This window comes from Sminthopsis crassicaudata, chromosome 5, assembly GCF_048593235.1.
Source record: "Sminthopsis crassicaudata isolate SCR6 chromosome 5, ASM4859323v1, whole genome shotgun sequence".
Lineage (NCBI taxonomy): Eukaryota > Metazoa > Chordata > Mammalia > Dasyuromorphia > Dasyuridae > Sminthopsis > Sminthopsis crassicaudata.
Window position 1 is genome coordinate 267,835,895 of NC_133621.1, and position 17,750 is coordinate 267,853,644.

General features: G+C 37.3%; 1 protein-coding gene and 1 long non-coding RNA gene across 15 annotated transcripts in view; both read right to left on the minus strand.

The window, feature by feature from the left end:
• The window catches only part of LOC141544610 (uncharacterized), an 80,090-nt gene extending 76,976 nt beyond the window's left edge, over nt 1–3,114 (minus strand). For all 10 annotated transcript variants that reach the window (XM_074270989.1, XM_074270996.1, XM_074270997.1 and 7 more), the window contains exon 1: nt 1,738–3,114. In XM_074270989.1, the coding sequence (XP_074127090.1) occupies nt 1,738–1,964 (227 nt within the window). In that variant the 5' untranslated portion in view covers nt 1,965–3,114. The remainder of the gene's footprint in view (nt 1–1,737) is intronic.
• A 3,640-nt stretch (nt 3,115–6,754) lies between these two features.
• LOC141544612 (uncharacterized) overlaps nt 6,755–17,750 on the minus strand; it is a 35,291-nt gene continuing 24,295 nt past the window's right edge. For 4 of the 5 annotated variants that reach the window (XR_012482700.1, XR_012482701.1, XR_012482698.1 and 1 more), the window contains one exon: nt 16,835–17,260. This is a non-coding gene — a long non-coding RNA (uncharacterized LOC141544612). Of the gene's footprint in view, nt 7,079–7,530; nt 7,631–16,834; nt 17,261–17,750 lie in introns of those variants that run through there. The other variant, XR_012482696.1, reaches the window with a different exon arrangement.

Sequence of the window (17,750 nt, forward strand, 5' to 3'; positions counted from 1 at the left end):
ATTTACATTTCATTACAGATTGCATTAGAAATTTGCTCCGTTTCTGACCTGTGCTAAATCACCTTTCCTCAGGCAATTTGCTGACCCCTTGCACCTTGGCACTTACCATATTGGTTACCAAAACCAATGGTAACCAATTGGTTACCATAACCAAAAAATAAGAAAACAGATTTTTAAAAATAAGAAAATAGAACAGATTGTGAAACAACTCATAAAAAAGCAATAGATCTATAGAGAAAATAAAGAAGAGAAAATATAAGAACTGGACTGCCAGAAAATTATGACAAAAAAGCAGCTCTTCCAAATCTTTTCATCCCTTTTCAAACCTCCCATAGTATACTCTGTTCACCTTTTCAGCTAATTAAAAAAAAAAACCTACTCATATTTTACTGGTGAAAAAAATTGAGACCATTTCCTGAGATCTCCCTCTTTCACCCTCTTTCTCACCTAACTCATCTAAATATCTTCTACCATTATTTTTCATTTACCTATCTCATATGAAGAGGTAGTCTTTTTCCTTGCCAATAAAAATGCCTCTTTGTATACAAGCAATACCATTCTATAATACTTACCATTCCTCTTGTCACTTATCTTCAATCTTTCATTGCATCCTGGATATTTCCCTGCTTGCCTACAAAAATCCCCTTGTCTTCTCCCCCCTTCCCCAAAGTAACTACACTTGATCAACTGATGCCTACTATCATCCCCCATTTCTCCTGTCTTTTGTAATTGAATGTCAGAAAATTAAGGGTTTTTTTCTAAATTCTTCACTGAATCTAATGAATCTATCTCTTAATTAACAAATCTTTTTCTTTATTCTCATTTTAGTAACCTCTGGTGTCTTTGAAAGTGCATTCATTTTCTCCTTAATATTCCCTTCTAAATTGTGTAACACTGCTTTCTCCTGGTTCTCTTCCCAAGTATCAGATTCTTAGGCTTCTTTGCTTAAGTCCCTTTCTTGATTAACCTCTTAGCATAAGGTCAATCCCTACTGCACTATTCCTTTGTATCTATATCTATATATATATCTATATCTATCTATCTATCTATCTATCTATCTATATATATATTTATATCTATATCTATAGATCTATATCTATAGATCTATAGATCTATATAAAACACAGGTCTTAATAAAAGCACAATTAATTTTCTGCCTTGAATCTTTCATTCTTCATAGATCGTGTCCTTATTTCACCAGCCCAGGGCAGCTAAGTGGCACAATGAACAAGAGTTCTGGACTTGGTGTCAGGAAAACTCTTCTTGAGGTCAAATGTGATGTTAGATAAGTAAAGTTTTGTGACCCTGAGGTTATTTGACCTTGTTTGCCTCAATTTCCTATCCCTCAAAAGGGGGTTGAAGGAAATGGCAAAACATTCCATTAAGTTTCCCAAGAAAATCCCCCAATATTCTTAAGTATAGCCTGACAAAATCGTTTTAGACCTGTAAACAATTCAGCAGATGGGAATAGTATTTGCTTCCACGTTGCTACTGATCAAGAATATGTTGGCCTGACGAAATGACAAATGGAGTTTCCAATTCATTAAAAGTGGCTAGGTAGGAAGGGGAAGTGAAGCCCGCTTTTGGGACTTGCTATCCTGACCCTGTCCTAGGTGCTGAAGTGGTTTGATTTCCCGATGGTTAATTGGGATGCACTTCATCTACTCCTGTGCAGGGATGTCTTACCTAGGGTTTGGGCTTTCCCTTCTCTCCTTCTAACCCAACCTTTGCTCTTACCGCTTCACTTTATCCAGATCATTCACATCGTTTTTTCCCAGCAGCAGTAGCTGCTGCACCTTCGCCACATCTCCACGCAAGGCAGCTTTGTGGATCTTTCTGAGGTCCTTGCTCCGGATCAGGTATCCTTCGGTGGGGTAGGGTGTTTGGACCCCAAAGGAACTCGAAAGCTTGAAGGGGCGAGATGGAAATTGCCCCTTCTTCTTGCAGAAATTGAAAATCTTCATTGCGGAGACAGGCTTTAGGCTGAGGAGTCCTCGTTCGAGCCCCTCAGCCTACTCAGAAGGGGAATTAAAAGGGGGTATTAAAGGGGGAATTCAATGGGGGTATTTAAGGGAAAATTAAAATGGAAACAAAGGGGAATTAAAAGGGGAAATAAAGGGAAAATGAAAGTGGAAACAAAGGGAGAATTAAAAGGGGAAATGTCAATAACTCGAGACTCGAGATTTGGGGATCTGTGAACTCGCAACAGTTAATAACCGATTCAGCACTAGAGCTGATAGCAATCCTGGCAATGGCCGGAGGGAAAGTGATGCCTTTATCAGGTCCGAGGTTCACGAGGATGCGATAAAGGGTCAAGGCACGCACTGGTGAGCGCACGGATGCCAAATCCGTTAGCTCTCAGCTCGAGGAGTCCAAAGCTCGAGGGCACGAGGATGGGTGAGACCTGGAGCTCTTGCGTTCAAATCTCGAGACCTGTTTTATTTACTTTTGTAATGAGCAAAGCACTTCCTCTCGGAGCCTGGTTTCTTCTGTAAAATGATCTTCTACTCGATAATCTCCCAAGGTTCTTGCAGTCCTTTTAACAATTCTGTGAAACTGAAGGAAGCGACCCTCGGGGCCCAGATGGACAAATACAGTCCAGTGCCTCTTCTGATTCTTCCTACCCCGTAAGTGTGTCGGGGAAGCATTTGTACCGGACAGACAGCCACACATCTGGTGTCAACCATGTAGCCCTCGGTTCAAGACCATCCCTACAGAATTTAATTTTCCTTATTGGTGCTCTTATTAAAGGAGGGAGAAGGGAAGGATTTCAACACTTTCTATGCAATGGAAAGAGATACCCCTTCTAGTTTAAATATAAACATAAAGATTTAAACATACCCTAAGGCTATATAGACGATAAAAGCCCCATTCAGGTGTGGGCTAATGAGATTGCCTCCGAGTATTGTGTTTTTATGGAAGTTTAAGTCACTTGGAGGGATTTTGATGAGGTCTGCTATAATGTGGGTAGAAGGTCCCAGTATTTTGTTTTACTGACTTGGGTTCAACGTCCCAAACGTAAGAAAATTTCTTCAAAAGGAAACAATGCAGGTCATGCTCTTGCTAGTCTTGTTTTTTTGCCCTCTCCTGCTTTTCCCTGTGCCTATGTTCCATTAATGATGTGAAATGCATCCTGTGCACATCGGCTCATACTGATTTCTTTCAGCTCCAGATTAACTGAACCTAAAAATACAGAAATGATACATGCTGCTCCTGCTGCTGCTGCTGATAGTTCTCCTTGTCATCTTGTCTTCTCTTCCTCCCTCTTCATCTCCATTCCCTTGTCTCCCCTTTCCCCCCTCCCTTCTTCGTTTTTCTCTTTCCCTTTTCTTCTTCCCCTTCCCTTCCCCCTCCTCCTTTCTTCTCTTTTCCTTCTCCTAGTCCCTCTTTCCCTCCCTCTAGTCCTGCATTCCCTCCCCTCCCCTCCCTTGCTTTTCCTTCTAGTCGTTCTTTCCAACAAACCAAAATATCAATTCTGCCTGTAGGTCTTTTGGTCTCCGTAGGGATTACTTGTGATCCAGTTTGTAAATCCTGTGGTCAACATCTAGGTTATACTTGTGAGATGACTCCAACAATATCTATTTAAGGCATAGTCTCCATTGTTTGTGCCTTACCTGATATCCTGTAGAACTTCAATACTGTCTCTAAATTGCATGTGATGGATAAAATGCCTAACATTTAGCACTACGATATACTTTCAACAGATTTGGACAATGGTTTGGCTTGTTTAAAGGCCCCTGAACAAGTAACAGACTCCATTATCATATACATATTATACTATCTATACATTGTGGACAGAAAAGTGGTCATGAATTATATAATTATTTGAAAATACAGATACTACTTATTGGGGAGAAGATCAATGTATATGATCTGATAAACAGGTAAATCTAGTATATGGATATTCAAATATAGAGGCAAATCATTAATTAAAATGTCATGACTTACAGGTCATGTTCTTTGTGGCACAGTTCTTTTTTGATGTCCTGACCCAGTTTCCCTACTTGTCTTATTTAGTTACTCTGCTCAGGTTATAAGCATTCCAACTTAATGTTTGATGGGATGAATGTACCCATCCAGGGACCTCCCCCATTATGTCACAGGTCTTGTAACCCTATAAAACCATCTTATATCCCACATTCAGGGACAGATTCTTTGAGAAGAGAGTCTCAGTCAGCCCTGGGACCAACCATGATCCATTTGGTCCCAGGAAATCTCTCTATTAAATAAATTGTTAAATTGTTCTCTAATCTCTATCTTGCTCAGTTTTTCAAGCATTACAATGACATACTAGGCTGAAACCTAGTATGAAATTTGTGGAATTTGAAAAACATTTTCATAAACTTTTAATGAATGCAGATGTAAATGGACAAATAATTTCTCTTGGTGACACTAATAGCTCTCACATACTTCATACCTTAAGGTTTACACAGTACTTTATATGCTTTATCAGCTGAGTACAAACCATCATTTTATCACTAGGAAACCATTACTTGTTGCAGGATTAAATCAATGTTAAATTAGATTTGACCATTGTCTCCTTAATTCCACTTAGTACCTTGTTTCAAGTTCTGGCCCATGACATCTCCCATTTTCTTTTGTTTTTAGAACATAGGTGGTCATGAGCTCCCTGACTTCTCAAGGTGGTGTTCAAGGAGAACCAAAAAAGGAGGTGATCACACCTTCCCTGACTGCTTTTAGTTCTTCTCCGTTGTTTTGAGATTTTTTTCCCCTTTTTCTGTCTCTGTCTGATGGACAAGGAGGATATGGCTCATTGGCACCCATCTGATTCTTTCTCCATCTGTAGAAATACAAGCAAACTTTCTTCCCCAAGCAGTTAACCTATCTAGTCCCTTCTATTTACCACTTGCTAAATTTCTCCTCAACACCTGGCAATGACATTGGAGCTGATCGCACTGGACACTGCCCTTCTTTTGGGTTAAAAAAAAGCCTGTATTCTCTCCAATTATAATCCCTTTCTCCCATCTGATTTTTTTTCTGATTCATCACATCAGAATCCTGAACTTCTAAAGGTGTAACCTTGGCTGCCATCATGTCCCATCTGTTTTTTATTTGATGTCTTGGAGCTGGGCCCTGCCTCTCATTTCCCTGTGTCAATCTACATTCTGAGTCCCAGTGGAAACCTCATTTGCATTTTGGACATAGTATTTTAGGTTTTGTGTCACTCTATCTTCTCACTCTATCTCTATACCTACATTGAGCTCTCAGATGTCCAACTTTCCCACATTGAAAACATCAGAGAGTATCTCTGGAAGTCCCTTGTCAAGAGGGATCCCGTCTTCCCATGTTCATCATAGTCTGAGTACAATAAGCATTTTGTGCCTACTGTGGCACAGTGTCTTATGATATCCTCTAAAGGAGCATCTTTGTGTAGTTCCCATATAAACCTTCTGCAATCCTCATTAGCATTTTACTTAGCCAGCTGTCTTCTCATCATTCCTGTAGCTGCATTTTCTCCAATGGTTCTTGTGACAGCTGTTTGCAAACGTCCCACAAAATCAGCAAAAAAATCATTGGAACCTTGCTCTATTTTTATGAAGGCTTCCCCTCGATCTTTTCTTGGGAGGGTGCCCCAAGCTTTTATTACAGCAGTAGCAATTTGTTCATAAGCTGCTATGAGATAGTTAGTCTGTGTTGAATTGTCTGCATAATGACCTTCACCTGCTAGTTGGTCAAAGGTGATCTGTACATTAACTTCAGTTTTCTGTTTGTGGTGGGTTTGTGTCCTGCATAATTCATTATATTCAGAAAGCCACAAGTTTTGTCCAGCTTCTAAAGATGTCCTTGTTATGGATTTCCAATCACTAGGGGTTAAGATTTCATAAGCCAGATTGTCTAGTAACATCTTAATATAAGATGATATAGCCCCATGAAGTGTGCAATCCTTTTTCAAATCTTTTTTTTTTTCCAGGTCAAAAGCAGTGTATCTTACTGTTGACCTAAGAGTCAAGCACTTCAATCACAGGTATCCATTTATTAAATCAGATAGATATATCCTGTCCTTTGTTTGCCTTAACCAGTCCCTTTTGTAATCTTGTCATAGGCTGCTTCATAGGTGATGCTGAATGTGTTACTGCCCCTTTCCCTTCTTCTTCTCCCTCTACCCATAAAATGTTGAGGGAAGTAGGTCAGGGGTTGGGAAATACCCTAATTTCTCTTGTTGTGAACTACCACACTAAGAATTGAACTTAACTCCATTCTTATCTAATTCTTCATGCTTTTCACCTAGTTTTTCTTGATCCTCCCTCCCTTGCTCTTTACTCTTTTTTCTTACCCTAATACTTATTTCTTAAAGCCAATTGTATTAAATGCTATGTATCAAGTGTTTCTTTGGATATTGAGTCAATTCCATTATCATTGTAGTATTCAGATAATTGCTCTCCTGCTAATTTCAACTCATTTGGATTCAATTTTTTTTTCCATCGAGAACCAAGGATATGTGTACTGTACTGTTTCTAAAAATTCATTGATCTGCTCCCAAGTTACTCTCAAACATTGGCTTTTCATAAATCTGACAATGCTCACTACACATTTTACCTTTATTGCAAAAGAAGGCTGTTTTCTAAGCATCTGTCCCATTTCAGCTGAAGTACTAGTTTAGCCCTTAATAAAGTTTCCTTCTTGTACTCACTCTAATTTTGGGTTCAAAGATGAAGGTCCTTGGTCCCACGTTTAGGTGCCAAAATGTAATATGGTCTCTAAAATGTAATGTTTTCTGTTGAGGTTTCCTTGGGGTCTCTGGGAGCAGCCTTGGTTTCAGTTCAGTAATCACCACATGAGTAGCAGGGCTTAAAATCCAAATCCTTTATTGTCTCTTTCAAAATTTTGTCTCCTTCACTTGGGGCTCAGCTAGATTTCTGGAGGCCTAGCTCTCTCTTTGGTTCCTAGAACTTGAGCTCCCGCTTGCCTTCTCTGGCTTCTGAATCTCCCCAAATCCAAAGATTTGTGCTTCAGCCATGATAAAGGTGGACAATGGAATGAATCTGTCTCAGCCTCCTACCTCTTCTAGTGTGCTTGTCTCTTCTGGCCCTGAGAGCTTCTGCATATACATTCCACACTGAGTAAAAACCAATCATGATATCACTAGGAGAACATTATTTGTTGTAGGATTAAATCAATGCTAAACTAGATTGAACCATTGTCTTCTCCATTCTACCTTGTAATTCCACTTAGTACCTTGTTTCAAGCTCTGGCCCATAACAGGGTACTGAGTCAAAACCACAAGATGAATGAGCCCAGGTGATCTTGTAAATTTCAAAAGATAATGAGGCTATAAAAGGCCACTGAAATTGTGACTATAGGGTTTACTGAAGTGGTCAGTTGTAGTGGTAGCAGCAGGTTGCAGCAAAAGAAAGAGTTGGCATATGAGAAAGAGAAGCCACTGGAAAAGATCTGCCTTGGAAACCTCCCCCCCACACACACAAACACAGTTTGATTGAACCTTCTTCATGAAAATGTGAAATTGTTAATTTAAACAATTGTCAAACAGAATTATGTGTGCAGACTTACTTTAAGCTTCCTACAGCTTGGCTTCCAGTTGAATTTTCAAGTCCTATTTAAATTGTTCATTTAATGTACACTCTAATTCACCTCTGCTCATCATTGTTTTCTATGGGAAAGGAAAAAAAAAGTCCTATTATCTGAATTATGGGATGATATTTTACATTTCTTTCCATTGGAGAAAACCTAGCTACTCAAAAGCAACACTCAGGTAGACTCTAGCCATTTTCCCTTTGAAGTAGGGTGGAAGTAAGGAAAAGGGAGAGGAGGAGCCAATGGATGCTCTAACAGATTCCAATTTAATTGCTTTTTTTCTGCTATTTGAATGTCAGACTTCTCTCAAAATTGAATATTGGGGAAAGGGGAAAGGCAGGTGAAGGGCAAAAATTAGTGGAGGTTGCGGTTCTTTGTGGCTTTTCCCAAGGAACATGTAGCTAGTCATTGCATTTGATATGGGGATGTTAGCATAATTTTGGAGCCCTTTCCATTTGTAGAGCTCAGTGGATTGAATGCAATACAGGGAGTGACAAAGACCTTAACTCAAGTCCAGCCTCACATGCTTTCTATTTAGGTGATCCTGGACAAGACACTTACCTTCTGTTTGCCTCAGTTTCCTCATCTGTAAAATGGGGAGAATAATAGAACCCAATTCTCAGCACTGTAATAAGGATCAAGTGAGATAACATTCACAAAATGCTTAGCACAGGACTTGCATGTAGTAAGCACTATATAAATGTTACTCATGATGACAATGATGATGTTAATTATTGGAGAGATTCTCCACAGAGAACTCTTGTAAAGTGAGTGGGTGCCTTCCCATATAGAATCTAGCATAAGCACATTTAGCTAGATTTCTCCAAGGCCCACAAGCTTTCCTTTGATTTTCTTTCCCCTAGCCCTGACTTTGCAAATATTCTATGGTGCTAGAGGTAATGGTTGTTTTCCTCCATTTTCAAAGAGGACCAAAATGACATTACTATGTTAGTGTCAAATTAATGCATCTGACTGGCGGATCAGATCAATGTGACCTTGGAATCTTGTCCCACAGGTCAGACACTGTTAGGATTCTTACAAGGTGCTAAGACATGGAATGGATAAAGATAACAATTATCTAATTTAGCATGGTTCAGTATGACTGATCTGATCCTACAAGGAGATGTTAGGGGCCAGAACTTGAAACAAGGTACTGAGTAGAATTGAGGAGACGATGATTAAATGTAATTTAGCATTGATTTAATCATACAATAAATAATGGTTTCCTAGTGATGAAATGATTGGTGTGTGCTCAATGTGCAGCATATAAGAAAGAAGCTCTCAGGGCCAAGGAGGACTTTGGGAGATTCAGAGTCAGGATTTGGTCAAGGAGATTCACAAGTCGGGCAGAACGAAGGAAGACAGAGAAGTGGTGGTAGGCTGTCCTCGGGAGAACACTGAAACCAAGATCTGGAAGGCCTTCAGACAACTAGCCAAGCCCCAAATGAAGGAGATAAGATTTGGAAAGAGACAGTAAAGGCTTTGGACTCCTGGCTGCATTTGGGATTATTGAAATGAACTAAAACTAAGGCTGCCTCCAAAAGCTCCCCAAGAAACATACTCCAAGAATGATTACAATTTAGAGAAAAAAAAAAAAAAACAACATTACAAGACACAAATAGTTCTTATGAATATTTGAGGTGATTTCTCTAACCTTGTGCATCTCCCACTTCTTTTGCACTAATTCAGTCCTATTTTGCTCATACAGCACATTTGTCTAAGGAGAGCATGCCATGAAGAGCAGTTCTAAGTCTCTCAAGTCATGTAATCAGTTCTCAAGTTGAAACCTTGAGAGTGTCTCTGTACTGCTTTTTCTGAGCACCTTGTGAGTTCTTGTCTGTGTGATTTCTCCATAAAGGGCTTTTTGGCAAGTGTCCATAAGGCACTTAGAACAGTGTGATCAGCCCACAGATTTGCACTCTGTGCAGTTTGGACACTTGACAGATTAGTTTAAGAAAGGACTTGGGAACTTTACAGAAAAATTGGGGAGAATCAGAGTGCTGCAACTGCCTCTGCCCATGCTGGACAAACAAAGTGCCCCCAACTCCTAATCTTCTCTTTCTCCCACTTGATCCCCCAACATCCCCACCAGTTCCTAGAGGTCCTCTTTTAACCCACCCCAGACGTAGACATTTTGAACCTGGCATACTGTGAGTGTTACTCCCTGGCTCTCAAAAAACAAACAAACAAACAAACAAAAAAAAAAAAAAACTAGCCTTGAAACCTCACCCAGGTAAGAATCCAAATGAAGGAGAAAAGTTCAAACAGATTTCTCAAGTTTATGACATGATTTCTGATGCAAAGAAAAGAGACTTTATGACAAAAGTACAAAACAAGCTATCAAAGAGGATGGTTCTGGTGTTGGCTTTGGTTCTCTAGTGGATATCTTTGACATGATTTTGGAGGAGGTGGAAGAATACAAAGGGAACAGAAAGGTAAAAATGTTGTTAATCAGTTGTTTGTGAAACTGAAAGATTTATATAATGGTGCAACAAGAAAATTGGCTTTGCAAAAGAATGTAATTTTTTTCTTTTTTTCTTTCTTTCTTTCTTTCTTTATTTGTTTGTTTATTTATTTATTTCAAGGAAAGGAACTATTTTCCTTTTTATTATTTCAAATTACATTTAGATTACAAGTTAGAGACATAGCAAATAAATAGGTGACTTCACTTTACATCCTGCTCCTAATATATATAGCTAGGTGACCCTGGTTTCCCTAGTCAAGTCACTTAACCTTTTTTTTTTATTATTAATTTTATAATTATAACATTTTTGACAGCAAATATGCATATGTATTTCTTTTTTTACAACATTATCCCTTGTAGTCCCTTTTGTTCTGAGTTTTTTTTTTTTGCTTTCCTTCCCTCCATCCCCTCCCCTAGATGGCAGGTATTCACATACATATTGAATATCTTATTGTATATCTTAGGTAGAATATATATGTGCAGTACCGAATTTTGCTGTTGTTGTTGTTGCAAATGAAGAATTGTATTCAGAAGGTAAAAATAATCTGGGAAGAAAAACAAACAACAACAACAACAACAACAACAAAAATGCTCACAGTTTACACTCATATCCCAGTGTTCCTTTTCTAGTTGTAGCTGATTCTGTCCATCATTGATCAATTGGAATTGGATTAGCTCTTCTCTATGTTGAAGATATCCACTTCCATCAGAATACATCCTCATACAATATCACTGTTGAAGTATATAATGATCTCCTATTTCTGCTCGTTTCACTCAACATCTCTCCAAGCCTCTCTGTATTCCTCCTGTTGGTCATTTCTTACAGAACAATAATATTCCATAACATTCATGTACCATAATTTATCCAACCATTCTCCAATTGATGGTCATCCATTCATTTTCCAGTTTCTAGCCAATACAAAAAGGGCTGGCACAAACATTTTGGCACATACAGGTCCCTTTCCCTTCGTTAGTATTTCCTTGGGATATAAGCCCAGTAGTAGCACTGCTGGGTCAAAGGGTATGCACATTTTGATAACTTTTGGGGCATAATTGCAGATTGCTTTCTAGAATGGTTGGATTCTTTCACAACTCCACCAACAATGCATCAGTGTCCCAGTTTTTCCGCATCCCCTCCAACATTCATCATTATTTATTCCTGTCATCTTAACAAATCTGACAGGTGTGTAGTGATAACTCAGAGTTGCCTTAATTTGCATTTCTCTGATCAATAGTGATTTGGAACACTTTCATATAAATGGAAATAGTTTAAATTTCATCATCTGAAAATTGTCTGTTCATATCTTTTGAGCATTTATCAATTGGAGAATGGCTTGATTTCGTATAAATTAAAGTCAATTCTCTGTATATTTTGGAGATGAGGCCTTTATCAGAATCTTAACTATTACTTCCCTTCTAATCTTGTTTGCATTAGTTTTGTTTGTGCAAAAACTTTTTATTTTGATGTAATCAAAATTTTCTGTTTTGTGATCAATATGGTCTCTAGTTCTCCTTTGGACACCAATTCCTCCCTCCTCCACAAGTCTGAGAGGTAAACTATCCTATATTCCTCTAATTTATTTAGATCTCGTTCTTTATGCCTAAATCTTGGAAGCATTTTGATTTTATCTTAGTATGTGGTGTTAAATGTGGGTCCATAACTAGTTTCTGCCATACTAATTTCCAGTTTTCTCAGTAGTTTTTGTCAAATAATGAATTCTTATCCCAAAAGTTGCAATCTTTCGGTTTGTCAAACACTAGATGCCTATTTTTATTCACTATCTTGCCCTGTGAATCTAACCTATTCTACTGATCAATTAGTCGATTTCTTAGCCAATACCAAATGGTTTTGGTGACTGTTGCTTTATAATACAGTTCTAGATCAGGTACAGCTAGACCACCTTCACTTAATTTTTTTTTTCATTACTTCCCTTGAAATTCTCGACCTTTTCTTGTTCATATAAATTCTGTTGTTAGTTTTTCTAGGTTATTGAAATAGTTTTATGGAAGTCTGATTGGTATAGCACTAAATAAATAGATTAGTTTAGGGAGTATTGTCATTTTAATTATATTCGCTCGGCCTATCCAAGAGCACCGAATGTCTTTCCAATTATTTAAATCTGACTTTATTTTTGTGTCAAGTGTTTTGTAATTTTGCTCATATAATTCCTGACTCTCCTTTGGTAGATATATTCCCAAATATTTTATACTATCAACAGTTATTTTGAAGGGAATTTCTCTTTGTATCTCATGTTGTTGGATTGTCTTGGTAATGTATAAAAATGCTGAGGATTTATGTGGATTTATTTTGTATTCTGCCACTTTGCTAAAGTTCTGACTTATTTCTAATAGCTTTTTAGCAGAGTCTCTGGGGTTCTCTTAAGTATACCATCGTGTCATTTGCAAAGAGTGATAGTTTTTTTTCCTCATTTCCTACTCTAATTCCTTGAATCTCTTTCTTGGCTCTTATTGTTAAGGCTAGCTTTTCTAGTACTATATCAAATAGTAATGGTGATGGTGGGCAACCTTGTTTCACTCCTGATCTTATGGGGAAAGATTCCAGTTTATCGCCATTACATATGATGTTTACTGACAGTTTTTAATATATGCTCAAGTGTTTTTAGTAGGAATGGATGTTAGATATCATCAAATTATTTTTCTGCATCTATTGAGATGATCATATGTTTTTTTTATTAATTTGATTATTAATATGGTCAATTATACTAATAGTTTTCCTAATATTAAACCAGCCCTGCATTCCTGGTATAAATCCGACTTGATCATAGTGTATTATCCAGGGGATGATTTTCTGAAGTCGTTTTGCTAATATCTTATTTAAGATTTTAGCATCAATATTCATTAAGGAGATTGGTCTATAGTTTTCTTTCTCAGTTTTCAATCTACCTGGTTTAGGTATCAGTACCGTGGCTGTGTCATAAAAAAAAAAAAAAAAAAAAAAAAAAAAAAAAAAAAAAAATTGGTAGAACTCCTTCAATCCCTATTTTTTCAAATAGTTTATATAGCATTGGAGTTAGTGGTTCTTTAAATGTTTGGTAGAATTCACATGTAAATCCATCAGGTCCTGGGGATATTTTCTCAGGGAGTTGGTTAATAGCTTGTTCTATTTCTTTTTCTGAGATGGGACTATTTAGACTACTTCCTTCTTCCTCTGTTAATCTGGGCAAACTATATTCCATTTCATTAAAGTTATCAAATTTATTGTCATAAAGTTGAGCAAAGTACCTCCTTGCTATTGTTCTAATTTCCTCTTCAATAGTGGTGAGTTCTCCCTTTTCATTTTCAAGACTAACAGTTTGCTTTTTCTCTTTCCTTTTTTTAATCAGGTTTACTAAGGGTTTGTCTATTTTGTTGCTTTTTTCATAGGACCCACTCAGTTTTATTAATTAATTCAATAGGTTTTTAATTTCAATTTTATTAATATCACCTTTTAGTTTTAGAATTTCAAATTTTGTGTTTGTCTGGGGGTTTTAATTTGTTTCTTTTCTAGCAATTTTGGTTGTAAGCCCAATTCTTTGACCCTCTTTCTCTATTTTATGCTAGTAGGCCTCTAGAGATATAAAACTTCCCCTTATTACTGCTTTGGCTGTATCCCACACATTTTGGTATAATATCTCATTATTGTCATTTTCTTGGGTGAAGTTATTAATGATGTCTATGATTTGCTGTTTTACGCAATCATTCTTTAGTTTATGATTATTAAGTTTCCAATTATTTTTTGGTCTATTTTACCCTGGCTTTTTATTAAATGTAATTTTAATTGCACTGTGGTCTGAAAAGGATGCATTCATTATTTCTGCCTTACTGCACTTGATTTTGAGGTTTTTATGTTCTAGTATATGTTCAATTTTTGTATAGGTTCCATGAACTGCTGAGAAGGAAGTATACTCCTTTCTGTCTCCATTTAGCTTTCACCAAAGATCTATCATATCACACTTTTCTAGTATTCTATTTACCTTTTTGACTTCTTTCTTATTTATTTTGTGGTTTGATTTATCTAATTCTGAGAGTGCAAGGTTGAGATCTCCCACTATTATAGTTTTGCTGTATATTTCTTTTTGCAGCTCTCTTAATTTCTCTTTTAAGAATTTAGAGGCTCTACCACTTGGTGCATATATGTTTAATATTGATACTGCTTCATTATTTATGCTACCCTTTAGCAGGATATAATGCCATTCCTTATCTCTTTTAATTAGATCAATTTTTTTGTTTTATTTGAGATGAGGCTGGCTACTCCTGCTTTTTTGGCTTCACCTGAAGCATAGTAGATTGTGCTTCACCCTTTTACTTTTAGTTTGAATGTATCACCCTGTTTCAGGTGTTTTTCCTATAAACAACATATAGTAGGATTCTGACTTTTAATCCAGTCTGCTAACTGCTTCCTCTTTATGAGAGAGTTTACCCCATTCACCTTTATGGTTAGAATGACTAATTCCATATTGCTTGCCATCCTGTTAACCCCTCCTTATGCTTTTCTCCTTTCCTTCCATCTTACCCCTCTACCCAGTATTAAATTGGTGAACACCACTTGCTTTTCACAGCCCTCCCCTTTTTAGTATCTCTCCCCCACTTTAAAGTTCCTTTTCCTATTTTACCCCTTTTTTCTTACAATATCTGTATTGCCTTCCCCTTAGCTTACTGCTTCCCTCTCACTTTTCCATGCAGTGGAAGAAGTTTCACCATAAATTGAATAGGTCTATTGACACACACTATCATCTCCCTCCTTTCTTTCTCTCAGATAGAATAGGTTACCTTTGCCTCTTCATGAGTTATAGTACCACCACTCTAACCTTTTTTATGATATTATTCCCTTTCCACCTCTAGTTTCTAGGACAAATTATACATGTGTTCTTTACATATCTTTATGGCAGAAATATAGTTCTCAAGATTTCTTTTTATGTTTTTAGAAATCTCTTGAGTTCTGTAACATTTGGTGTAGGTCTGGTTTTTTCATCAAGAATAGATGGAATTCATTTATTTCGTTAAATATCCATCTTCTTCCCTGGAAAACGATGCTCATTTTTGCTGGGTAAATTATTCTTGGCTTCATAGCACTTTCTGAATATCATGTTCAAGGCCCTTTGTCTTTTAATGTGGACGCTGCTAGATCCTGCGTTATCCTTATTGTGGCTCCTCCATATCTGAATTGCTTGTTTCTAGCAGCTTCCAATAGTTTTTTTCCTTCATTTGATGGTTCTTAAACTTGGCCAATATATTTCTTGGTGTTTTGATTTCAGAGTCTCTTCTGTAGGTGAAGGATGAATTTTTTCAATGTCTATTTTACCCTCTGTTTCCAAAATGTCTGGGCAGTTCTCTTTGATAATTTCCTGAAAATAGTGTACAGGCTCTTTTTTTCCTCACATATTTCAGGGAGTCTGATTATTCTCAAATTGTCTGTCCTGGATCTGTTTTCCAGGACTGTTGTCTTTCCAATAAGGTACTTGACATTCTTTTCAATTGTTTCATTTTTCTTGTTTTGCTTGAATACTTCTCGGTTTCTTTCTGAGTCATTCATTTCTACTAGCTCAAGTCTAATTTTCAATGATGTATTTTCTTCACTCACTTTTTTATATCTTTTTGTAATTGTCCAAATGAGTTTTTAAGTGAGTTTTTTTCTTCTATGGATTTTTTTTTCCATTTCATCCATTTTAGTTTTAGAGAGAGCTGTAATCTTTTCCCAGCTCACTAGTCCCGTTTTCCTTGGAGTTGTTCCACTCTGGATAACTTCTCCAGACATTCTTTCCAAGCTTCCCTTTCCTTTTCCCATTTCTCTTCTAGGTCTCTTGTGAGAGCCTTTTTGATTTCCTCTATGAGATTCTTTTGTATTGAGGAGCAGCTCATATCCCCCTTAGGGGATTCCTCTGGAGACAATCGGCTTTTAGTGTCCTCAGAAAGAAAAAAGAAAGAAAGAAAGAAAGAAAGAAAGAAAGAAAGAAAGAAAGAAAGAAAGAAAGAAAGAAAGAAAGAGAGAGAGAAAGGACCTCACTGTCTAATATTTTATCCTACTTGATGGAAGCTTCAGAATCTTCCTAAGACAATTCAAATGGAAGTGATTCCATTTCCTGGCATGGTGTTGGTATACTGTCCAAGTTTCACAGACATACAATAATGAAGCATGCACAACAGCTCTATAGCCCTTCAGTTTGGTAATTAGTCTAATAAGTCTCATCTCCCAAGCTTGTCCTCAGAGCCTCCCCAACACTGAGCTACCTCTGGCAAAGGGTGTATTAACCTCAGAATTAATGGCAAGATACGAGAATTTATCCACAGCATTCAAAGCTTCTCCATGTGCTGGAATGGTGTTTCCATATATGAGTGGTGTGCTGCTGACTGATGGACAAACTATGTTTTCTTCTTGGTGAAAGGCCAAAAATTATCAGAAGCAGCAGAGAATCGAGCCATAGTTAGTTGCATGTCAGCTTCACAAGCTACATTGAGTGCACAATCATATGCAAACAAAATAAAAACAAATATTTATGCTGGGGCAAGCAGGTGGCCCAGTAGATAGAGCATCAGCCCTGAAACCAGGAGGACCTGAGTTCAAATTTGATCTCAGAAACTTAATGCTTCTTAGCTGTGTCGTCCTAGACAAGTCACTTTACCCCAATTGCCTCAGAAAAAAAGAAAACAAAAAAACAAAAAACAAAAAGAACCCAATACTTATGCCAATATAATTGTAATTGCAGCAACAGCTACAAGTGAGCACAAAGGAAATCATTTTCATAGGAAGAGGAGGAGAGATGGAAACTGTGGAAGAGCACTGACACTTTCCCAAATGAAAATCAGAGACTCTCAAGGTTAAAAGCAAAATGGATTTATTATGATCTCACAAGAAAGGGCAACTCCCAATAGAGAAGGTATCGTCAGTAAAGTAGTGCAAAGCACAAGCTGAAAATACAATATTGTATAGAGCCTAATGTAGAAGCTTCCACAACTTTTTTTTCCCTTTTCTCCCATTGGCTGCTGGAGTCCAGGCTTACATCCTAATGAGATAATCTATTCAGAGCCTAAAAATCTATCCCAGAAACAAAGAATACTAGCTGATGACACATTCTTAATGATAATGAAAAGGAGGAGGAAAGACAGGAAGGAAATATAATCACTAATCAAACCCCTGCAACTTTTGCCTCAATCTGTTACTGAAAAGTCTCAAGTCACAATTAGGGCATAAGTCAATGCCCAATTCTTGTGAGAGGTCTTCACTCAGTTCATCCCCTTCAGAAACTGAAAAAGAAAAATAGGCAGAGAAAAAAAGACAGACATTAAAAAATCACAAAGAAAATTCTGCTGAATGATGAATTTTGTCTTGGACTGGTGAAGACCAGCACAGCAAAAACTGAATATTACTTTCCTAAAATATCTAATAGCGATTCCTTACTGGATTCCAGCCTAATCCTTCTATAATTCTTTATGGTTTAACACTTTCTTTCTGCTTGGTGACAAAGCTCCTTGGTCCATCTTTGAGTTGTTTTTATAAGATTATTTTTCTTCTTTGCCTAGGAAACCAAAGGCTACAGTAAAATATAGACTAGTCCCTGGAATTGGAGAGAGAGGGCTATTATATAGATTAACCAAGATCCTCTTTTGAAAGATAATCTTCCAAACACAGGGTGGATACTTGTACAAATAACTATAGCAAGTGAAAGCTTTTCATTGGCTCAAGTTCTTATGCCTCAGTAGTTGCTAGGATAATATCTATCTTGAGTGGATGGAA